Source organism: Stenella coeruleoalba, assembly GCF_951394435.1.
Source record: "Stenella coeruleoalba genome assembly, chromosome: 7".
In the NCBI taxonomy this organism is placed as follows: domain Eukaryota; kingdom Metazoa; phylum Chordata; class Mammalia; order Artiodactyla; family Delphinidae; genus Stenella; species Stenella coeruleoalba.
In genome coordinates this window covers 101,426,046-101,450,895 of record NC_137153.1, presented here as the reverse complement: position 1 = coordinate 101,450,895, position 24,850 = coordinate 101,426,046, and the positions used below count along the sequence as shown (strand labels likewise).

Sequence of the window (24,850 nt, the reverse complement as noted above, 5' to 3'; positions counted from 1 at the left end):
GTAATAACCTATAATGGGAAAGAATCTGAAAAAGAATAGATATATATGTAAAATTGTACACTTGAATCGTACACTTGAAACTGACACAACATTGTAAATTAATTATACCACAACAAAAAAAAAGGAGGGAACATACCAAATGGGGAGAAAAGTACTTCAATAAGCTCATATTTAACTAAAAAAAAAAAAAAGAAGTGCATTGTCTTGCATGCCTGCCTCCTTCACACTCCCAGTTTCCTGCTGTTTTCTCGGAATTTCTCTATCCCCAGAAGGATCCTAAGTATTGCTTTAATTCTGAGAGGCGTGGCTTCCTATTATTGAATGCCTTGCTTCTGAATCCTGCTTCCTAGTTAGGAGGTTTCCTTTGTCTTCTCTGGAGTATCACCCTCAGCTGATCCTTGAGCTGCTGTTGAGTTTCTGGAACCTGTGTTTTCACTGGTCTAATGAGGTCTAGGAAGTCCCCTAGTTTTAGTGGTTTTTCACCCAAGCCCCACCTTTCCTTAGAACTGAATTTCTGAGACTTGAACTGCCTGTGCTTCTTTGATGGGAACTGAAGCATTCTTTCCTGCCACCATTTCCTTTTCTGCATCGGGAGAGATAATCCTCCAGTGTTCCAGGTCCTTCTAAGTATTCCTACTGCTCCGGCAGGCCAGCTGAGTAGTAAGCTTTCAACCTTCCATGCCAGCTGTTTCTGTTCCTCCTTCCTCCCCAGGCCTGGCTAATACCTTTTGCTCGGTCTTAGTCCTTTCCTTCTCTGTATTTGCTTTTTGTTTTCATACTTACATTTTTGTTCTCCTAACATATTACTTTTGATTCTGCCTGTGAGGTCTCTATAGAGCAAGAATGGTGCCACGGTTCACCCAGTGTTCAGGTAAATTCTGCCAACCTTCCCTTTTGTTAGGAGGTATTTATTTTTATTCAGTTTAGCCTATAACCTCAGCCCTGATCAAGGGTCATGCTCTCTGGATCCTCCTTAACATTTCTCTGCTTTTCTGTTCCTTCTTTTCAAATTCTAAATCCTTGCATTTCCCAGGCAGGCTTCCTTATAGCCTGGGCTATACCCTCTGTTTCATCTTTAAGAACAATGCCACCTTGGAATTCATTTAATGATACCTGAAGAATTCTGCACTGATCCTTCTAGTATTTCTCTTTTTAAATATGTCCACATTTTCTGTAACTACATAGCACCACAACTCCAGTTATTAAAGAGTTCTCCATTAATGCCTACTCTGGGTTCCCTATTTAAAACTGTAAGAGGATCCTTTTTGATAGAATAATGCCTGACTCTGGGTACCCTTTTAGGGGAGTCATTTTAGTTTGTTCTCCAAAATAGTCCCTTTATTCTTCTCTTTGATGATTTTCAGCCATTTCCCTGACCTAGTAAATATTTCTGCTTTTCTAATCTCTTTAGAGCAGTTATGTTTAGATATAGCTCCTTTTCCTTGTCATAGATTTCTAGCTGGGCTAATATGATTTCAAATTTTCTTCTCCTTGGTGTGCTTTCCTTCACGTTATTCCATTCTCTCCTAATCTTGTCCCATTTGCAAGATCAAAACCTGTTTTGTAAACTGATTTCATTCCTTTTTCAGAGGTTGGGCAGAGCTCATCTTTAGGAACAGAGGGTTCTAGGCGTACCCCTTTTATGACTCCTTCCCAGCACTTGAGTTAGTAAAATCGCACTGGATTTTATCCTCTCTACCCAAGAAGCATCCCTGGTGTAGAATCCCCAGTCTGGGGCTCTGTAAAACAATCCAGAGCAATTTGAGAGCCTGTGGTGTTGGGGTGACTCCTGAGCCTAGAGACAAACCGTGGATTCAGTCTTTTCTCAGATCTCTTTCTTCTGAACGAGATAAAGAGGGACAGAATTTTGGGCAGCTAATCTCCTGTTGTCTGCTAATGTCAGGCTCTCCCAAATGCTTTCTGAAATCTATCAAAATCTTCCACTAATGCTCTCTTTGTGCTTCTCAAACTTTAGCGAACAAAGAATCAGCTGGAGAGCTTATTAAAGCGCAGGTCCTTGGGCTCCATGCTAGAGGTTCAGATTCAGCAGGCCTGGAGTGGAGACCCCAAATTTTCATTTCTAGCAAGTGCCAGGCCTTGCTGACGCTGCCAGTCCATATTTTGAGCAACACTGCTCTAACCACATAGACCTCAGCTACTTCTCGGCAATTTAAAGCCCTCACTTGAAAGAAAAGACCCGATAAAGAGAAAGACAAAAAAAAAAAAAAAAAAAAAAAGTGATAACCAAAATAATTCAAAGGGCTCATGCCTAAGAAACCTATGTGTTTTGCCTGATTTGTGAAGTTTTCCTGGTAATTGAATATCTGCCTCATGTATTCTTGCAGTTCCAGCTATAGAGACCAAGAGCCTCCATCTTCACTGATGGTGCTTTGCTCCCCTGTGGCGGCTCCTCTCTTTATATAAACTCAGAGTCCCAGTCAGTGTATTCACATGTTGCAGGGGGGAGAGACTGAATCTTACCCCTCCTTCCTACAGACTGACAAATAAGAAGTGAAGTATCAACTTTATTGCCTGAGCAAGTTCCCAGGAACTACCCCCAACACAGTTTCTAGTACTAAAAGTTACATTGGAGAATGAGTTTTAGAAATGGCCACATGGGGTTTTCTACTGCCTCTCCCCCTGGAAGTATGGGCAGTTGGATCTGCATGGGGACCTTGCCTGGTTTACCCACCCAGTCTTAGGCTGAAGATCTGAGGAGAGGGAGTGGGCAAAGACAGGTTACTTACTCCTGGAGACTGGAGGTACACATGCCCCTTGTGCCTAAGCACAGGCAGGTCCCAGAGAGCAAAAATCTGCATCTTTTTTGGGCAGTGACCTGTAATATATGAACTCCACCCACTAGGAAATGTGACCCAAGGAATAGTAGTCTCCTTCTCACCTGTCAGATTACATATTTACTGTTCATTCCTTGAGGATTAGTGAGTAGGGAGTGGAGAGAGGCCAAAATTGTCCTTTCCTTTATAAAAATGAGAAGACAGGTAAATAGCAGCCTTGAACACACATGACCTCTGTAATGTTAGAGGGTTGATCAGGAAAGGTCCATTCTAGTTCTAGGAGTCTATGTTAGGAAAGCAATTTTAAGTTTCTTCAAATTCATTTATTTCAACATCCAAATTTCTTGACTGATTTATTTACCATCATTATTTCATTTATCTATTCTACTTTGTGTTTTTATTGATATTTACAAGTTATTCATATAGTAAGAGTTTACTATTTGTGTCAAATATTTCTCCTGTTTTATAATTTCTTTTAATTCTCTTTATGGTGTTTTTGACATGTAAAGTTTTTAGATTTCTAAACAGTCCAATCTATTGATATTTTCCTTTGTGATATTACATTAATTTTTTTTTTTTTTTTTTTTTTTTTTTTTGCGGTACGCGGGCCTCTCACTGTTGTGGCCTCTCCCGTTGCAGAGCACAGGCTCCGGACGCACAGGCTCAGCGGCCATGGCTCACGGGCCCAGCCGCTCCGCAGCACGTGGGATCTTCCCGGACCGGGGCATGAACCCGTGTCCCCTGCATCGGCAGGCGGACTCTCAAACACTGCGCCACCAGGGAAGCCCTAGAATTTTTGTAAACAAAATTTTAAATTTATATCCTATCTTTTTTCTAGGAAGGACTTTAAGTGATCTGCATAGGTATATAAAATAAAAGAAAATAAGTTAAATAGGTAGCCTAAAGAAGAATGAAAACAAAGTCAGGGACATAAAAAAAGATGTCAGATAAGGCTAAGAATAGTTCATATCCTTATAACCTATTTACCTGTTCATTAGTGGCTCACGCGTTTAGGTTTAAGTTTTCAGCCCATCCAGTCAGAAAGGGAGCCATTATATTACCCATAAGGTTACAACAAAGTAGTGTTTTTTGGGAGAAGTACAATTATTTTCAACACCACGATCAGATAGGAGTTTCTGATTCTGGGGGGTTTCGTAAATAGTTCCATGTATGAGCAGCATTTTATGAGGATTTTATGATGCTGTTTCTTACATCATCCCTCAACATGGCTCATTATATTTGAGGAAAGCACAATGCATTGTGGGGTGGGCAAGGAAAGACTCCTTAGAAATGCCTGTGCTCTGCTGACCTGGCTTGATTCAGGGGTAGGATTAGGTTATTTTATATTATTTGGAGGAATGACTGGAGTCCATGTTTTTCAGACAATGTTTCCTAAATATTGTTTCTCTCAACTCAGATTTGATAAATGATGGGGCCATTGTGCTTCAGACAGTCCTCTTTCATCTGTACCAAGGGAGCAGTTGGTCTGTGTTGCCAGTTGAATAACAAGAATCTGTGCCTGAAAAGAAGGCTGGCCACCTCAGTTAGAAGACGGAGCCGAGCCTAGGGAGCTGAGCTAAGGGAATTGTATGAATCTGCTTCTCCATGGTTGAATCCCAGTTCCTCTCCATATAATGTGACCACATACTTTTAGCTTGAAAATCTCATGGTAGTTGTAACTAGATACCAAATTTGTCTTAAGAAAAATTTCAACAAAATAACAGTCAAACTCCCAACTTTAAACTATGTTATATCCTTCTAAGACAAACTGAAATGTACATCAAGGACAACTAACTAAAGGATAACAAAATGATACCCCTATTTATAGAGCTATAGAGGTGTTATAAAAATAGTAACTTTGCTTTCAAAATAGTTGACTTGTAGCCATTCTTTCCAACAATAGTTACCCTGCAAAACCAACTGTCTATTTAGGCTGCTCCTAATTAGAGGTTTTAAAACCATATCATTTATGATCAAGAGAATACTGGTTTTTCTGTTCTCTTTAGCAGGGGACTGCATGCATTTAGTTACTTCTAAAATAGTGTTGGTAAATTTAAAAAAATCTAAAGAAGGGACAGACCACTTTTCCTCTATTCCCTGGTAGAACGCCTAACCGATGAGGTGGCTTATGATGGCAGGTTTTCTAACAGCATGCGTAATTTGAGATCTACAGGGACTTTATAAAACTTTCCCCATAACTGATTCCTGTTCACAGAATCGAAGTCCAAACAAAAGATAATAAAGACTAAACATTTTAACATTGTTCCTGATATTTTCCCACAAAATGATAAATATTGTAATGGTATTCTGTAGTGGAAATTTATGTCTGAAGGCAGCCTGCTTCTCTTATAAACCATCAGCCTGAGAAACTCACAGTTGCAGTTGGCCAAGCCAGAAATTGGCATGTATTTTGTATGGAATATCCAATCATCTGTAACACGCCAAAACTGGGGAGAGTAAACGGTTGTTCTTTTTAAGATAATGACATTGTAAGATCCAGCTAGGTAGAACCATACCCATGGGGTATATAAAGATGAATAAGTTATTTGGAATTGAAGCCCATCACTAAATGGGTTTTAAATGGCTCTAGAAGCAATGGGTTCATCTCATTCTTTTCAGGGCCACGATATTCTAATCATGTGTACAGACAAAGAGGCTCCAAGACTATCTTCTCGGCTGAAATCAAAGACAGCTTGCTTCTTAGTCTACTCTATCCAGTAATACAATGCGAAGGAAAGCTAACTACAAGATGTTCTTTTTTATTTCATTTCCTTGTGACTTTTTAATTTGATATAATTTCTTTTTTTAAAAATTTTTTATTGGGGTATAGTTGTTGTACAATGTTGTGTTAGTTTCTACTGTACAACGAAGTGGAGTTCCCTGTGCTATACAGCAGGTTCTTATTAGTTATCTATTTTATACATATTAGTGTATATATGTCAATCCCACTCTCCCAATTCACCCCACCCCCACCCTGCTTTCCTCCCTTGGGTCCATACGTTTGTTCTCTACATCTGTGTCTCTACTTCTGCCTTGCAAACCAGTTCATCTGTACCATTTTTCTAGATTCCACATATACGTGTTAATATACGATATTTGTTTTTCTCTTTCTGACTTACTTCACTCTGTGTGACAGTCTCTAGGTCCATCCATGTCTCTAAAAATGACCCCATTTCATTCCTTTTTATGGCTGAGTAATATGCCATTGTATATATGTACCACATCTTCTTTATCCATTCGTCTGTCGATGGACATTTAGGTTGCTTCCATGACCTAGCTATTGTAAATAATGCTGCAGTGAACATTGGGGTGCACGTGTCTTTTTGAATTATGGTTTTCTCAGGGTATATGCCCAGTAGTGGGATTGCTGGGTCATATGGTAATTCTATTTTTAGTTTTTTAAGGAACCTCCATACTGTTCTCCATAGTGGCTGTATCAATTTACATTCCCACCAACAGTGCAAGAGCGTTCCCTCTTCTCCGCACCCTCTCCAGAATTTATTGTTTGTAGATTTTCTGATGATGCCCATTCTAACCAGTGTGAGGTGACACCTCATTGTGGTTTTGATTTGCATTTCTCTAATAATTAGTGATGTTGAGTAGCTTTTCATGTGCCTCTTGGCCATCTGTATTTCTTCTTTGGAGAAATGTCTATTTAGGTCTTCTGCCCAGTTTTTGATTGGGTTGTTTGTTTTTTTGATATTGAACTGCATGAGCTGATAATATATTTTGGAGATTAATCCTTTGTCCGTTGATTCGTTTGCAAATATTTTCTCCCATTCTGAGGGTTGGCTTTTCGTCTTGTTTATAGTTTCCTTTGCTGTGCAAAAGCTTTTAAGTTTCATTAGGTCCCATTTATTTATTTTTGGTTTTATTTCCATTACTCTAGGAGGTGGGTCAAAAAAGATCTTGCTGTGATTTATGTCAAAGAGTGTTCTTCCTCTGTTTTCCTCTAAGAGTTTTAGAGTGTCCGATCTTACATTTAGGTCTTTAACGCATTTTGAGTTTATTTTTGTGTATGGTGTTAGGGAGTGTTCTAATTTCATTCTTTTACATGTAGCTGTCCAGTTTTCCCAGCATCACTTATTGAAGAGACTGTCTTTTCTCCATTGTATATCCTTGCCTCCTTTGTCATAGATTAGGTGATCATAGGTGCATGGGTTTATCTCTGGACTTTCTATCCTGTTCCATTGATCTATATGTCTGTTTTTGTGCCAGTACCATATTGTCTTGATTACTGTAGCTTTGTAGTATAGTCTGAAGTCAGGGAGTCTGATTCCTCTAGCTCCTTTTTTTTTTTCTCAAGATGGGCTATTCGGGGTCTTTTGTGTCTCCATACAAATTGTAAAGTTTTTTGTTCTGGTTCTGTGAAAAATGCCATTGGTAGCTTGATAGGGATTGTGTTGAATCTGTAGACTGCTTTGGGTAGTATAGTCATTTTCACAGTGTTGATTCTTCCAATCCAAGAACATGGTATATCTCTCCATCTGTTTGTATTGTCTTTAATTTCTTTCATCAGTGTCTTACAGTTTTCTGCATGCAGGTTTTTTGTCTCCTTAGGGAGGTTTATTCCTAGGTATTTTATTCTTTTTGTTGCAATGGTAAATGGGAGTGTTTCCTTAATTTCTCTTTCAGATTTTTCGTCGTTAGTGTGTAGGAATGCAAGAGATTTCTGTGCATTAATTTTGTATCCTGTTACTTTACCAAATTCATTGATTAGCTCTAGTAGTTTTCTGGTAACATGTTTAGGATTCTCTATGTTTAGTATTATGTCATCTGCAAACAGTGACAGTTTTACTTCATCTTTTCCAATTTGGATTCCTTTTATTTCTTTTTCTTTTCTGATTGCTGTGGCTAAAACTTTCAAAACTATGTTGAATAATAGCGGTGAGATTAGGCAACCTTGTCTTCATCCTGATCTTAGAGGAAGTGTTTCAGTTTTTCATCATTGAGAATGATGTCGGCTGTGGGTTTGTCATATATGGCCTTTATTATGTTGAGGTAGGTTCCCTTATGCCCACTTTCTGGAGAGTTTTTATCATAAATGGGTGTTGAATTTTGTCAAAAGCTTTTTCTGCATCTATTGAGATTATTATATAGTTTTTATCCTTCAGTTTGTTAATGTGGTTTATCACATTGATTGATTTGCATATATTGAAGAATCCTTGCATTCCTGGGATAAACCCCACTTGATCATGATGTATGATCCTTTTAATGTGCTGTTGGATTCTGTTTGCTAGTATCTCGTTGAGGATTTTTGCATCTATGTTCATCAGTGATATTGGTCTGTAGTTTTCTTTTTTTGTGACATCTTTGTTTGGTTTTGGTATCAGGGTGATGGTGGCCTCGTAGAATGTGTTTGGGAGTGTTCCTCCGTCTGCTATATTTCAGAAGACTTTGAGAAATATAGGTGTTAGCTCTTCTCTAAATGTTTGATAGAATTCACCTGTGAAGCCATCTGGTCCTGGGCTTTTGTTTGTTGGAAGATTTTAAATCACAGTTTCAATTTCAGTGCTTGTGATTGGTCTGTTCATATTGTCTATTTCTTCCTGGTTCCATCTTGGAAGGTTGTACTTTTCTAAGAATTTGTCAATTTCTTCCAGATTGTCCATTTTATTGGCATAGGGTTAATTGTAGTAGTCTCTCATGATCCTTTGTATTTCTGTAGTGTCAGTTGTTACTTCTCCTTTTTCATTTCTAACTCTGTTGATTTGAGTCTTCTCCCTTTTTTTCGTGATGAGTCTGGCTAATGATTTATCAATTTTGTTTATCTTCTCAAAGAACTTGCTTTTAGTTTTATTGATCTTTGGTATTGTTTCATTCATTTCTTTTTCATTTATTTCTGATCTGATCTTTATAATTTCTTTCCTTCTGCTAACTTGGGTTTTTTTTGTTGTTGTTTTTCTTCTTCTTCTTTCTATAATTGCTTTAGATGTAAGTTTATGTTGTTTATTTGAGATTTCTCTTGTTTCTTGAGGTAGGATTGTGGGTCGTTGTGTTTTCATTGTCATTTGTTTCTAGGTATTTTTTGATTTCCTCTTTGATTTCTTCAGTGATCTCTTGATTATTGAGTAGCATATTGTTTAGCCTCCATGTGTTTGTATTTTTTGCAGCTTTTTTCATGTAATTGATATCTAGTCTCATAGCGTTGTGGGTGGAAAAGATACTTGATACAATTTCAATTTTTGTAAATTTAACAAGGCTTGATTTGTGACCCAAGATATGATCTATCCTGAAGAATGTTCCATGAGCACTTGAGAAGAAATTGTATTCTGTTGTTTTTAGATGGAATGTCCAAAAATATCAATTAAGTCTATGTGGTCTACTGTGTCTTTTAAAGCTTGTGTTTCCTTACTTATTTTCATTTTGGGTGCTCTGTCCATTGGTGAAAGTGGCGTGTTATAAAGTCCCCTAATATTATTTTGTTACTGTTGATTTCCCCTTTTATGGCCGTTAGCATTTGCCTTATGTATCGAGGTGCTCCTATGTTGGGTGCATAAATATTTACCATTGTTATATTGTCTTCTTGGATTGATCCCTTGATCATTATGTAGTGTCCTTCTCTGTCTCTTATAATAGTCTTTATTTTAAAGTCCATTGTGTCTGATATGAGTATTGCTACTCCAGCTTTCTTCTGATTTCCATTTGCATGGAATATCATTTTCCATCCCCTCACTTTCAGTCTGTGTGTGTCCCTAGGTCTGAAGTGGGTCTCTCGTAGACAACATATATACAGGTCTTGTTTTAGTATCCATTTAGCCAGTCTGTGTCTTTTGGTTGCAGCATTTAATCCATTTACATTTAAGGTAATTATTGATATGTGTGTTCCTACCAACATTTTCTTAATTGTTTTGGGTTTGTTATTGTAGGTCTTTTCCTTCTCTTGTGTTTCCTGCCTAGAGAAGTTCCTTTAGCATTTGTTGTAAATGGTTTGGTGGTGCTGAATTCTCTTAACTTTTGCTTGTCTGTAAAGGTTTTAATTTCTCTGTCAAATCTGAATGAGATCCTTGCTGGGTAGAGTAATCTTGGTTGTAGGTTTTTCCCTTTCATCACTTTAAATATGTCCTGCCACTTCCTTCTGGCTTACAGAATTCCTGCTGAAAGATCACCTGTTAACATTATGGGGTTTTCCTTGTATATAATTTGTTGCTTTTCCCTTGCTGCTTTTAATATTTTTTCTTTGAATTTAATTTTTGATACTTTGATAAATTTGTGTCTTTGTGTGCTTTTCCTTGGATTTATCCTGTATGGGACTTTCTGCGCTTCTGGACTTGATTGACTATTTCCTTTCCCATGTTAGGGAAGTTTTCAACTACAGTCTCTTCAAATATTTTCTCAGACCCTTTCTTTTTCTCTTTTTCTTCTTGGACCCCTATAATTTGAATGTTGGTCCGTTTAATGTTGTCCCAGAGGTCTCTGAGACTGTTCCTCAATTCTTTTCATTCTTTTTTCTTTATTCTGCTCTGCAGCATTTTTTTCCCACTATTTTATCTTCCAGGTCACTTATCCATTCTTCTGCCTCAGTTATTCTGCTATTCATTCCTTCTAGAGTATTTTTAATTTCATTTATTGTGTTGTTCATCATTGTTTGCTTGCTCTTTAGTTCTTCTAGGCCCTTTTTAAACGTTTCTTGTATTTTCTCCATTCTATTTCCAAGATTTTGGATCATCTTTACTATCATTACTCTAAATTCTTTTTCAGGTAGACTGCCTATTTCCTCTTCATTTGTTTGGTCTGGTGGGTTTTTACCTTGCTCCTTCATCGGCTGCATATTTCTCTGTTTTCTCATTTTGTTTAACCTACTGTGTTTGGGTTCTCCTTTTTGCAGGCTGCAGGTTCGCAGTTCCCGTTATTTTTGTTATCTGCCCCCAGTGGGTGAGGGTGGCTCAGTTGCTTGTGCAGGCTTCCTGGTGGAGGGGGCTGGTGCCTGTGTTCTGTTGGGTGGGGTTGGATCTTGTCCTTCTGGTGGGCAGGGCTGCATCTGGTGGTGTGTTTTGGAATGTCTGTGAACCCAGTATGACTTTAGGCAACCTATATGCTAATGTGTGGGGTTGTGTTCCTGTCTTACTAGTTGTTTGGCATGGGGTATCCAGCACTGGAGCTTGCTGGCCTTTGGGTGGGGCTGGGTCTTAGTGCTGAGATGAAGATCTCTGGGAGAGCTCTCTCTGATTGATAGTACGTGGGGCCAGGAGGTTTCTTGTGGTCCAATATCCTGGACTCAGCCCTCCCACCTCAGAGGCTCAGGACTGATACCTGGCCGGAACACCAAGACCCTGCCAGCCCCATGGCTCAGAAGAAAAGGAAGAAAAAAACAAACAAACAGACAGAACTCTAGGACAAATGGTAAAAGCAAAGCTATACAGACAAAATCACACAAAGAAGCATACACACTCAGAAAAAGAGAAAAAGGATTAAAAAAAAAATATATATATATATATAAAAAAGGAAGAGAGCAACCAAACCAATAAACAAATCTACCAATAAGTACTAAATACTAAACTAAGATAAACAAAAAACCAGAATCAAATTAGATGCAGAAAGCAAACCCCAAGTCTACAGTTGCTCCCAAAGTCCACCACCTCAGTTTTGGGAACATTCATTGTCTATTCAGGTATTTTTCAGATGCAGCGTTTATCAAGTTGATTGTGGGGATTTAATCTGCTGCTCCTGAGGCTGCACAGAGAAATTTCCCTTTCTCTTCTTTGTTCACACAGCTCCTGGGGTTCAGCTTTGGTTTTGGCCCCGCCTCTGCATGTAGGCCGCCCTCAGGAGTCTGTTACCCACCCAGACAGGAGGGGGTTAAAGCAGCAGCTGATTAGGTCTCTCTTGCTCACTCAGGCCAGGGGGAGGGAGGGGTACGGTAGTCATAATTGGAATGTGGGGCGAGCCTGAGGTGGCAGAGGCCGGCGTGATGTTGCAACAGCCTGAGGCATGCTGTGTGTTCTCCCGGGGAAATTGTCCCTGGGTTACAGGACCTGGCAGTGGCGTGCTGCACAGGATCCCAGGGGGCGGGTTGGGTAGTGACCTGCACTTGCACTCAGGATTCTTGGTGGCGGCAGCAGCAGCCTTAGCAGTTCATGACCATCTCTGGGGTCCGAGCTGATGTCTGTGGCTCATGCCTGTCCCTGGAGCTCGTTTAGGTGGTACTCTGCCTTCTGTGGGCACTCTGGGAAGGAATCCCTTCTCTTTGCGCACCCCGAAACAATGGCCTCTTACTGCTCTTGCAGGTCTAGACTTTTCCCCAGACTCCCTCCTGGCTATCTGTGATGCACTAGCTCCCTTCAGGCTGCGTTCACGCAGCCAACCCCAGTCCTCTCCCTGGGGTCTGACCTCTGAAGCCTGAGCCTCAGCTCCCAGCCCCCACCTGCCCTGGCAGGTGAGCAGACAAGCCTCTCGGGCTGATGAGTGTTGTTTGGCACCGATCCTCTGTGTGGGAATCTCTCCACTTTGCCCTCTGCGCCCCTGTTGCTGCACTCTCCTCCGTGGCTCCAAAACTTCCCTTCCCCCCATCCCTCCTCCCCACCAGTGAGGGGGCTCCCTAGTGTATGGAAACGTTTCCTCCTTCACAGCTCCTTCCCAGAGGTAGGGGTCCCATCCCTATTCTTTTGTCTCTATTTTTTCTTTTGCCCTACCCAGGTACATGGGGATTTTCTTGCCTTTTGGGAAGTCTGAGGTCTTCTGCCAGCATTCAGTAGGTGTTCTGAAGGGGTTGTTCCACATGTAGATGTATTTTTGATGTATTTATGGGGAGGAAGGTGATCTCCACGTCTTACTCCTCTGCCATCTTGAAGGTCTTCTCCTGGTTTGTAAGTTTTTAAATGGCATACTGTAACTTCCATGTATTGCCTATATAACATTCAAACTAGTCTATTCTATTTCCCTTTTTCTTTATTCCTTCTCCTCTCAATTTTTCAGTTGCCTTATTTCTACTTTCACAACATATACTGTTTATATTTTATCCTTCCATCTTGCCCCACCTATATTTTAGTCTTAGATTTACAGTTTAATATATCAGATGCTCACCATCAGTCTTTTTACTGAAGTTTCTTCAGTTACCTCTTGGATGAAGCTCATTTTCTAGTAGATTCCTTAAGAGTACAGTATTCCTTGAGTTCTTAGATGTTTAAAACTGTTTCTCTATGGTCTTGATACTTGAAAGATAGCAGAGTTGGATATAAAAATCTTGATTTACACTTTCTTTGTTTGAATTTCCTTAAAATAACTTCTTTTGTTGCTTTTTTATGTAGCTTTTGAGACGTCTGGTGCAGCCTAATTCTTTTGCCTTTGGATCTTAATTGTTTATTTATTTGAGGGGAGATGCTGAGGAGTTTTTCTTTATCTTTGAAGTCTAATAGTTTTACTTAGCTAAATCTTAGGGCTGATTGTTCTGGGTGAGTTTTCTCAGGTATCTGATGAGTCCTTCTAATATTTATATTCAGGTCTTTTTATTTTTGTAAGGCTGTCGTGGATTATAGTTTTAGATATTTATTCTGTTTCCATGTTTTTCTTCTTTAGAGACTTTAATTATACATATGTTGGATCTTTGCCTATATTGCATGTCAACCACTTTATTTTTGATCCTTTTTACTTCCTTTTTAATCTCATTTTTATTCTTTTTGGTGGTTTTCTTGTATTTGTTCAATACATTTATATTCGAATCTATCCTTCTTTGGGCACCATGAAATTTAGTCTTTATTTCTGATGTGATTTTGTCTTTTGCTTTTTTCCTGAATTCAGTCACTTGTGTTTCATTTCCTTCCTGCCTTTTGTTCATTCTGTTCTTATTTTTGAATTTCTAACTCAAGGTGTTTTCTTTATATTCCAAAGGCTTTTTTCAGGATATTTATTTGTTTATTGTCTTACAGGTTTTTTCCCCCCTATTTTGTGTGTTTTTTTTTAAAGTGGAGTTTTTCACAAGCAGAAATGTTTTGATTATAATTTTCTGTTTCTGTTTTTAAATGAACACTCCTTTGTTTATTAATTCCACAGACAGAATTGGTCATTTGGGAGGGTCAAGAAGATTTCTAGGTTAAGAGTGCCTTCTTCTGTCACTGAATGAAGGGCAGTTTCTTTTAAAGGATATTTTTGTTTTTGTTTTTTTGGTGAGAGTGGGAATGAATTCTGTATTCTTCTATTTTGGGTACTCTTTTGACTTGTAAGATCTTGTCTTTCCCCTGCAGTTGTTTTTCCTGTCACCACTTAGCTTCCAAAGAACACCTATTCCTTCCTTTTTATCCTCTTCTTTCCCAGAAGCAATACCTTTCTCATACTACTACCTGCACTCTCCTTTGTGGCCCCAAAGCTTCCCTCTCCCCCTACCCCCTGTCCCCAGAGGGGAGATGAAGGGGCTCCCTAGTGTGTGGAAACTTTTCCTCCTTCATTCACAGCTCCCTCCCAGAGGTCCCATAGAAGTCTCACAGACTTTTCATCCTTTGCTTGTAGTCAGTACTCTGATATACCAGGTCTCTTTTTCAGTATTTTCATACTTAAGGTGGAATTTCTCTTTCTGGGAGTGACTCTAACTCACGATTGGGCCCTTTGTTCCCTCTTCTCTTTCACAGGGCTCTTCTAGAGCCCTCTCAGTCTCTAGAATGACTTGTGGGAGACTGAGAGAAAGCTTTGCTGGAATTTGGTATTTATTTTTCCATTAAAGGGTAATTTAAAGTTTGTAGTATTCTCTGTCTTCCAGTGGTGATGACAGCATTGGTTTTATGTTGTTTTATTTGCTTTTCCAGTTGATCTGAAGAATATTTTGGAGAATGTGTGGAGAGATTTGGATTTAAGGGGCCACCGTTATCCTTGAACTAGTTGGAAGTCTAATCTGTAATAAACTCTTAAGTGCTACTTTCCCCCTCCATATCTCTGCTCATGCCATTCTTCTACCTGGAACCCTCTCCCCTCTTCTTTTCTTCAGTTTCTATATTCCCTTCTTTCATGATCCCCTCAACTGGAGGTAAGTTTTCTTCTTTCTAAATTCCCATACTCTCTTTCAGGAGGAAATATTGGTAGGAGTTTGGCACAGTTACTCTGGGGTCAGGTTATCTAAATTCAAATCTCAGTTCTGCTATTTACCATCTCTGTGCCTTTGGGCAAGTTGTTTAACCTCTATGTGTATAAGCTGCCTTAACTGTAAAAATGGGAATAACATCATGGATTTGTTGTGAGACTAAATGGGTTAATGCATATGGAGAACCAGCACAGTGCCTGATACACAATAAGCATCTATCAAATTAACTATCTATCAAGTTAACTGTTACTTAAGTTTACCTTATGACATTTATTATATACTCTCATATTTTTGTTATATTAATATAGGGTGTAACTCCTAGATTAAATACATATTAAGGGCAGAAACCGTGTTGTATTCAGAGCACCTGTATTCTATTTGGTTAATATGATATCATTTGCTTAGCTTTCCCCTTATTGCTGATTGTTTACATTTATTTATTATTATTAGTTTTTTATTTATTTATTTTTGCGGTACGCAGGCCCCTCACCACTGTGGCCTCTCCCGCCGCGGAGCACAGGCTCCGGACATGCAGGCCCAGTGGCCATGGCTCACGGGCCCAGCCGCTCCGCGGCACGTGGGATCTTCCCGGACCGGGGCATGAACCCGTGTCCCCTGCATCGGCAGGCAGACTCCCAACCACTGCGCCACCGGGGAAGCCCCTGATTGTTTACATTTAAACAACCAGGAATGCTGTGCCTGCCACTGTCCTGAACACTAGGAGTACAAAGATGAATGAGACATAGTCTCTCATGATACACACATGCATAATAATACATACATAATATTACAATGCATAAAATGTAGTTTGAGGTATTTGCAGGGGACTGTGGGAGCCCTGAGGAAGTACAGTAATGACTGATTTTGCCCAGAGTTGCTTGCCCACATTAATGAAACAGAAACAAAGTTTCAAAAAAATCTGATGAACTAAGAGCCTAATTTTCTCTTCTCTGAGGCATTCTTGCAGGTCTGGTTTTTCAACTTCAGGCTTCTAGATTAGAAGCCCTGTGGGGAAAGGAGAGAGAGAAGGCAGAGTGACCACTGAAAATGGAGCAAAGAAGGAATATTTGAATGAGGGGCATGTACTTACTTTCCATAGCAAAGGAGCAGAGAGTGGGGTAGCAAGGGACTCAGGATGAGCTGTCTTCTTACTGGGGATCCTTTTCTCTCCAGTGAGCTCAGCATGGGTTCAACCTGCCTGTGGTTCAAACTGTGAACCCTTGGATGGAGAGAAGGGGACCTAGAGTGAGAGTCCCTCTCTGACCAAGATGGAATTGAACTTAACCAGTGGGATGTTTCTGTGAGCAGAAGGAATTGCAGACCCACCATTACTGTAACATTTACATGTTCATGTATATATGCGTGTGTGTGTGTGTCCTTTAAATAAACCAGAATCATATATGTACCATTTTTCATCTTGCTTTTTTATTTTATTTAAAACATTTTTGGCTTTACAATATTCTGTGGACATACTTCTGTATCAGTTCCTATAATGCCATCTCCTTCTCTGAGGGAAGCATAGTATTCCACTGTGTGGAGGTTCACAAATTTATTAACTTGTCCACTATGGAAGGATATTTAGGTTTTTTTTTTCCCCTTCAAATTTTTGTTGTTATAGACAATGCTACTTTTAATATACTTACATATATTACGTTTTGCCGATACTCAGAGGCACATTTTTTCACATTTTAATACCTATGAATTCTTATAAGTGTTATACAGTCAGGTGGCTGCCATGAACATAATTGTCATTACTCATGTATGTATCAAATTGGTCATAGCTACTTGCAGTGTTGCTACTTTTATTTAGTTTTGGACATTAGTGACATATTAACATTTTGCTTACTAAAACTTTTTCAGAACTTTTCCAATGATTTGACATTGAAACAAAAAGTTATTGTGGGGCTTCCCTGGTGGTGCAGTGGTTGAGAGTCCGCCTGCCAATGCAGGGGACACGGGTTCGTGCCCTGGTTCAGGAAGATCCCACATGCCGCGGAGCAGCTAGGCCCGTGAGCCATGGCTACTGAGCCTGCGCGTCTGGAGCCTGTGCTCCGCAACGGGAGAGGCCACAACAGTGAGAGGCCCGCGTACCACCAAAAAAAAAAAAAAAAAAAAAAAAAAAGTTATTGGGTATGTAGAAAACCATGAAAATAGATCAGCAATGTATAAAAGCAAGTGTCAGCATCAGAATGACTTGCAAGAAAAAGAAAATAGAACATTTAAAAGAAATACTGCCTCACCAAGACTCAGGATAGAACATAGGTTGTGGAAATGTACACTGATATCTCTTAATTGAAAAGTGATTGAGAATTGTTACATACTGAATATGGAGAAATTTTAGTAGTGTCTCAATCAATTTTTTGATTTTTCTTTTATTATATATTATAAAATTTTAATGTTTCTATAGGTCTGAAAAAACTCTTTCAACCAGTATAAAATAATTCTGAGACAAGAAAATAATCATGACAGAATTTACTTGGCAGTATTTTTTCTTTCTTAATAAAACAAAATAATAGTGCATCTTACAAGAATGGTATCTTAGGTTTGATGAAATGTACTGTATCTTTGCATAATTGGGCAGGATATTTCTGTAGAATTAAGTCTTAAGAGTGGAATTACCAAGATAAAGAGCCTCATAAATTCCTCTCCACAAAGACTGTATCAATTTACACACACACCTGTTTTCCAACACCTTCACCAATGCAGGATATTCCAGTTTTTTAATGTTTGAGAGCCTAATAAGTGAAAAGCATATTTTATTTTGGTTTAATTTGTACCTCTTTGCTTATTGTTGTCCTATTACAGTTTTCCTATAAATCACTTTTTCTATTTATTGCTCCTTTTCATGTGTTGTTGGTGGTATTTTTCTTCATGGTAATTGTTGTTTAGATATCAGGGCCATCAACTTTTTCAAATATGTTACAATTTTTTTTTCACACTTTGTTGCTTGTCTTTCAAACTTAGGTTGTTGAATCGTTTGCCCTAAAGACAATTTAAGATTTTATTTAGTCAAATTAAAAAAATTTTTTCCTAGTTTTCTTATTATTTCTTTCCTAACCAAGATTATAGAACTGTTTTCCTATATTCTTTTCTAGTATATTTTTTAACTAAAAATTTATTACAGTTGCAATCATTTTTGCCTGTATGTCAAGGTGGGGATCTAATATTAGTTTATTTCTATGGATAACTATTTCCCAACTCAGTTTATTTCCCACTGATTTGAAAGTCCACCCCTATCTTATATAAATTCCGATGCGTAGATAGATTGGTTTCTGGGTTCTGCTCTGCTCCATTGACCTCTTTGTTTATTCCTTTGCTAGCAACAAACTAGCAATTTAGCATTCTCAATTCACCCCAGGGGGTGGGGGGGGGGCAAAATCAGCTAAACGGGCAAAAATTGCTTCTCGAGGGGTGGAAAAATATTATTCTTTTAATATATGAATCATAGGACTTCCCTGGTGGCACAGTGGTTAAGAATCCGCCTGCCAATGCAGGGGACACGGGTTTGAGCCCTGGTCCAGGAAGATCCCACGTGCTGTGGAGCAGCTAAGCCCGTGTGCCACAACTACTGAGCCTGTGCTCTAGAGCCAGCGAGCCACAACTACTGAAGCCTGCATGCCTAGAGCCCGTGCTCCACAACAAGAGACACCACCACAATGAGAAGACCGTGCACCGCAGTGAAAAGTAGCCCCCCATCGCCGCAACTAGAGAAAGCCTGGGCACAGCGACGAAGACCCAACACAGCCAAAACAAACAAACAAACAAACAAACAAACAAAACTCAGGAAATTAGCACTAAAATAAAAAATATATATATATATGAATCATAGATAAACATATAGTAAGTAAGAAACATATACATACCTGTGGTATTAAAATTTTATAAAGTGTGAGAGATTAGGGAAAAAAATGTTTAAAAAGGCTCCGTGTAGGGCTATAATGAAAAAAGGTTGAGAAATACTGTCATAATTTTATAATAGTTACTGAAACCTTGTTATGTCCTGTTTCAATATTTTTATTTTAATTTTTTCTTGTTATTCTCATTAATCTTCCCCCCAAAATTTAGCAGTAATTGTGTTTTTGTTCATTGAGCGTGCCAAGCTGATTCCTGCATGTGGGGTTTTGACATTGGAGCCCCCTCTGTCTGACCCCTCTTCCTCCACTCTTGATGCTCACTCACTCATCCTTCAGGTCTCTGCTCACATATCACATCCACAGAGAACCTTCCCTAACCATCCTTTCTATTCGTGTATGATGCTTTTCATAGTCTTTACCAGTACACAAAATTATATATATATATACTTAAAAAAATAAATTTATTTATTTTATTTGTTTATTTTTGGTCGCGTTGCGTCTTCATTGCTGTGCGTGGGCTTTCTCTAGTTGCGGCGAGCAGGGCTACTCTTTGTTTCAGTGCACGGGCTTCTCATTGCGCTGTCTTCTCTTGTTGCGGTGCACGGGTTTCAGTAGTTGTGGCACGTGGGCTTCAGTAGTTGTGGCTTGTGGGCTCTAGAGCACAGGCTCAGTAGTTGTGGTGCACGGGCTTAGTTGCTCCACAGCATATGTTGGATCTTCCCGGACCAGGGATCTAACCCATGTCCCCTGCATTTGCAGGTGGATTCTTAACCACTGTGCCACCAGGGAAGCCCTATATTTTTAAAATTTATTTTTTCACTTGTTTATTTTCTGCCTTTCTCACTAGAATGAATTCCATTAGGTGCAGGGACTTTGTTTTCTCACCACTTTATCCTTAGCCCCAAAGCATGCCTGGCACATGGTGAGAACTTTCTATTCACTGAATAATGTGTAAACTTATCACGTTCCAAGAAAGTCCATTGGAATCACCATTGGAAGTACATTCCACTTACAGGTTAATTGGTGGAGAATTGATATCTTTTCACTTTTCAATCTTTCCGTTCAAGGATGTGACATTTTCTCTTTATTGTTTTATTTTATGTCCTTCTGGGGGAAAAAAATCTTCTTGTAAGTCTTGGACATTTCTAGTTACATTTATTGCTAGGTATCTGAAGTTTGTTCATGGTTTCTTCTCTTGTGAATAGAAATCTTTTAATTTTTCTATTATATTTTATTTGTGGTTTTAGTTTATTTGTGTCAGCAGGCCTGTGTTCATTGTGGGGTCTCAAAGGGAGGATCTATTTCCTTGCTCTTTCCAGTTTCTAGACCCTGCCTACATTCCTTGGCTTGTGGCCCCATCCTCCATCTTTAAAGCTCATCAGTTCAACCTTCAGTTCTCTCTGGCCCTGATCTTCTTGTCTCCCTTTTTTAAAGACCCTTGTCACTGCATTGGGCCCATCTGGATAATCCAGGATAATATCCCTATTATAATCACATTTGCAAAGTCTTTATGCCATGTAAGGTAACATGGTTACAGATTCCAGGGACTAGGATGTGAACATCTTTGAAGGGACCATTATTCAGCCTACCATACTTGTGCTTACAGATATGTAGAAAACGATTAGTTTTTCTATGTTCTTGTCTTTGGGTGCATTTTGCCAAACTCCTATTATTTTTCTGTCGTTTTCAAACAATTGCATATTTGTTTTTCAGTTTTTTTTTTTTAATTTACTGTCAGTTGCATAATTTGTTCCCTTTCTTTCTGGTATTTATAGCTCATTTTTTCCCTTGCCTCGTTCTGCATTGTCTAGAATCTCCTGACTAATGCTAAATAATAGCTGTGAAACCATGCATCCTTGGATTGTTCTTAACTTTATTAGAAATTGTTTTACCACTGAGTGTGGTGGTTTCTAATAAACATTCTTTTAAATCAAGGAGTTTTTATCAAATTAAATCCTAGTTTGCTAAGATTTTTAGGCAGGAATGTACATTAGATGTATTAACCATTATGATTATAAAAGTGACCATATTATTTTTCTCTTTCAATCTATAAATAGCTTTCCTAGTAATGATCATCTCTGTATTCCTGGAGTAAATCTCCCTTGTTTATAGTGTATTGTTCTTTGAACGTACTGCTGACTTCTATTTGTTAATATTTTATTTTTGTATTTATATTAATAAGTGAATTTGGCATAGTGTGTTTAGTAATTGGTTGTGCCGTCCTTGTACACGTTGGGCATTGTGGATTATCCAGTCATACTGAGTGAATTGGGAAACTTTCTACCTTTTTGTATGGTCTGGAACTGTTTAAATACTACTGAAGTTATATGCTTTTTGAAAGTTTCATAAATGTGAGTTTCCTTGGGCCACTACTAATCTCTAAAAACATCTTCCTTACCTTCCTTAAAGGTTGCTTTATCCTGAATCATCCATACTTTATTCCTTACTCGGTCTTACAGCATTTGAAGAATAGCTTGTGACCTGTGGAACAGGTTTTCTCTGGGCAAAGCTGCCCCATCCATAAAGAGGGGTCGCATCTATCAACTAGGCTTAATTCATAGGAACCTGTTGATCCAGGGGCTTACACAATAAAGGTTTGGCTCCCATGAGATTTTCTTTTTTTTTCACATGCTTTGGGAGTTCTTTATCACTTATTAATCATCACAGTGTTCCTATGAAACTTCTTAGCAAGTCTGATGTATTATTTTCAGTTTAAGGACAGGGATCATCGTTGAAGGAAATAACCTTTGATACCAGAGTTTTGAATAACCAGTCTTTTTAAAAATTTATTTTTTATTGAAGTATAGTTGAATTACAGTGTTGTTTGAATAACTAGTCTTTATTTTAAAAAGCTTGGGGGATGTGCCTCTGTATTATATGGTACCAGTACTGAACTATCTTTTGGATTCATAACCATGAAATTGAGCAGAGACCACTGAATGCTTCTTTGATCATAAGAGATGAGGAAGCCCAAACCAAGAGGGACCACTCCCCGCTTTTCATCATGAAAAGCCTGACTGCTTGAGGTAGCCTTTTTCATTTCCTCAAGGAGTAATTCTCAGTTCTCTGCGGAAATGTTACTCTCAGCTCAGAATTTCAAACTGATGCTTGTTTGTCTAAATGAGGTTGTCCAAGCCAGGACAATGAGTCGCTGTTTTAGCTTAGTAAACCAAGGGAATTTGCAGTGGATCGACTTGACTAATTTTTTAAGAAGGATTCTCAGACTGGGTATGTTTTGATCTTAAATCTTTCATCAGGACTGTGTTTACATAAATATAAAAATGGTATTTCTTGGACTGCTACCACTTATTTCTAAATTAAAATACTGCTGAAGTCATCCGCTGTAAATGCTTATCCTTGGAATATTGTTCAATTAAAAGGTAGTATTTTGGTATAAGGTGTAAGTTGATTTCTCATTCTTTTCCCCTTGCAGTAAAACAGACCATCAGTAACATTTCAATATTTAATGAAACCTGCTTGAGATGGAGAAGTATGAAGACAGCTGATATAGAGGAGATGTATTTAGTAAGTTACTGAAAGTTACTCTGTTTATAGGTGTTTGTCTTGTGTGGGAGGTTCAAAAAATATCAGCAAACCAAAAAAACTACTTATATAGCTGCCGTTATCAGTGGAAGATTTATAGTGACAATTGCAGTAAGAAACAAGAAAGTGGGAACTTCTGCTGCATATTTGAAGACAGAGACCTTGGGGATTGATGAGAAAATCATGAGAGGTTCTTTGTGCAACATAGCCTGATGCAGAGCTGATGTTCAGGCAGTGTCATGGAAGGAAGCCAGTGGCTTTTGCAAGTGTGTGTCTCTCCACACCCGTGCCTCTGATCAGGGTCTGAATTGTTGCCTGGAGAGTCAAGGGGAACTTCTAAAGCTAGATGTGGTTGTGAGTAAGAAAGGTAAAGACCATGGGATGAGCTGCTACTAGAAGCAATTAAGTAGGAAGAAAAGTGCATCTATTGGCCCAGGTGCTGGGATGTTACAGTAAAGTGTAGGGAATGTCAGAAGGGGGCGGGCAGAGGAGAAAAACTCTTCCCAGGTTTTACCAAACCGATTAGGATTACCCTAATGCAGCAGTCCCCAATCTTTTCGGCACCAGGGATCGGTTTCGTGGAAGACAGCTTTTCTACCGCCAGGCGGTGGGGTGATGGGTCAGGCGGTAACGTGAGCGATGGGGAGCGGCAGACAAAGCTTCGCTCGGTCCACCGCTCCCCTCATGCTGTGTGGCCTGGTTCCTAACAGGCCGTGGACTGGTACCGGTCTGCAGTCCGGGGGTTGGGGACCCCTATCCTAATGCACGTTCTGCCCTGGGAGAAGCCTTAGTTCAGATTCTTAATTTTCTTTCTAGGAAATTGTTCTTTGGTTTTGCTCCTGTGGTTTTAACAACAGACTTTCACATTGGGCATGTGACGTTATATGTGTGAGAACAAGAAAGAGAAAGTTGTCGGTGTTGGGGCCTCGAGTTTTTGTGCATTTTGATTGAAAAATATGTTTATGATACTGATAATACTGTAATTACAGTATTTATGGTATTACAACTCTAATATTTGCTTTCTGCCGTATTTCACTTTCTGAAGGCACTTTAGAATCAAGACTAAGAGAGTGTGAGAGAAAGGGTAGATATCCAGGCATTCAGAGCCTTTCAAGCTAGCAATTCACCTGGTGAACTTTTCTATGTTTTAGTTCCACATTTGGGGCCAGAGATGGTATCAGAAGGAATTTGCCCAGGAAATGGTCTTTAATATCACTGCCAGCAGCCAGGCTCCTGAGACGTGTTTGGACCTGAGGCCAGGTACCAACTACAGTGTCAGCATCCAGGCTTTGTCTTCTGAACTTCCTGCGGTCATCTCCCTGACAACGCAGATAACAGGTAAATCTTGAATAACAGCATTTGGATGAACAAAGTCACCGCAGAGCTGTATAGGCTCAAATAAAGAGGCACACTATTACTTTCTATCTTTATATAATGAAGTTTAAAAGAAAGAGGAAGAAGGACGTGAAATTGGAGAGGGGAACTAAGGGGACTGCAGCCTGAACTGCAATGTTTTATTTCTTAAAAAGGTACCTGAAACAAAATAGGAACATTGAAGAAATCTGGGTAGTGTGTACATGAGTGTTGGTTAAATTCCTTCTGGATATTTGAAATATTTAAAATATTTCATACTTAAAAAGAAATTTTCCTATTACTCTTTCTTTCTCAGTAACATATTTAATTGTCATTCTGTTACAAGTACCTTAAGAGTAGGTTACTCTCAGGGAAAAATGACTGGCAGTCCCACTCTAGTCCCCTAGAAAATTCACTTTCCACTCATTTTCTCATGTCTCCTCAAATCTGTGATGCTCACTCCATCCCCCAACACACACACTCTGAGCTAATATTCAGACTATTAGCTTCTTGTTTCTTATCTCACTGAGGAATTAGAAGTAATCAGGTGAGGGAGTGGTGGCGGGATGAATTGGGAGACTGAGACTGACATATACACACTAATATGTATAAAATAGATAACTAATAACAACCTTTTGTAAATAAATAAAATTAAAAAAAAAAAAGTAATCAGGTGAGGACTTTCCACTCCCGAATCTCCCATTGTTGACTTCATGCAGAACCTATATTTTATCTTCTCTCTTGTCCCCACTCCTAAGGTGAATCCTTCCTCAACCCCGTCATCCCTTCTTGCCTCATCCTCAGTTCCCTCCAGTAAAGAATTAGTCCCAACACTGCACAAGCATGTTGTAATATCTCATTTTTAAATGAAAACATAGAAAAGATAAACACACTTCTTTTGATCCCATGTTCCCTCCAGCTACTCTGCCTTCTCTCAGCCCCTCTTTACAGTAAAACTCCTTGAAAGAATGTTGTGTAGGCTCCACAGCCTTACCTCCTCTTCTTTCTTTAACTGGTTCCAGTCCAGAGGCATTTGTCCTCAATGCTTTACTGGAAGTGTCTCCATCTTGCAAAACCCACTGTCCAATTTTGTTCTTATAGGATTTTCTCTACAGCATTTGGCATTCCATCCTTGACACACCTTTTCTCTTGGCTTTTGGATCCTTCTACCTTGCTGGCTGTTCCTTCTCAGTGTTTTTTCACTAGGTCCATCTATTGGGTTGGCCAAAAATATCGTTCGGGTTTTGCCATAAGAGCTTCCAAAGAACCCAGATGAACTTTTTGGCCAACCGAATACT

General features: G+C 39.1%; 1 protein-coding gene across 4 annotated transcripts in view; it reads left to right on the top strand.

Annotated features, from left to right (window-relative positions):
* The window catches only part of SUSD1 (sushi domain containing 1), a gene marked incomplete at its 3' end in the record, with an annotated part of 124,087 nt that overhangs the window by 65,250 nt on the left and 33,987 nt on the right, over positions 1-24,850 (top strand). For 3 of the 4 annotated variants that reach the window (XM_079927609.1, XM_079927611.1, XM_079927608.1), the window contains 2 exons: positions 22,090-22,181; positions 23,351-23,537. The exons of the other annotated variant lie outside the window; for it this stretch is intronic. In XM_079927609.1, the coding sequence (XP_079783735.1) occupies positions 22,090-22,181; positions 23,351-23,537 (279 nt within the window). The remainder of the gene's footprint in view (positions 1-22,089; positions 22,182-23,350; positions 23,538-24,850) is intronic. 4 annotated transcript variants of the gene reach the window in all.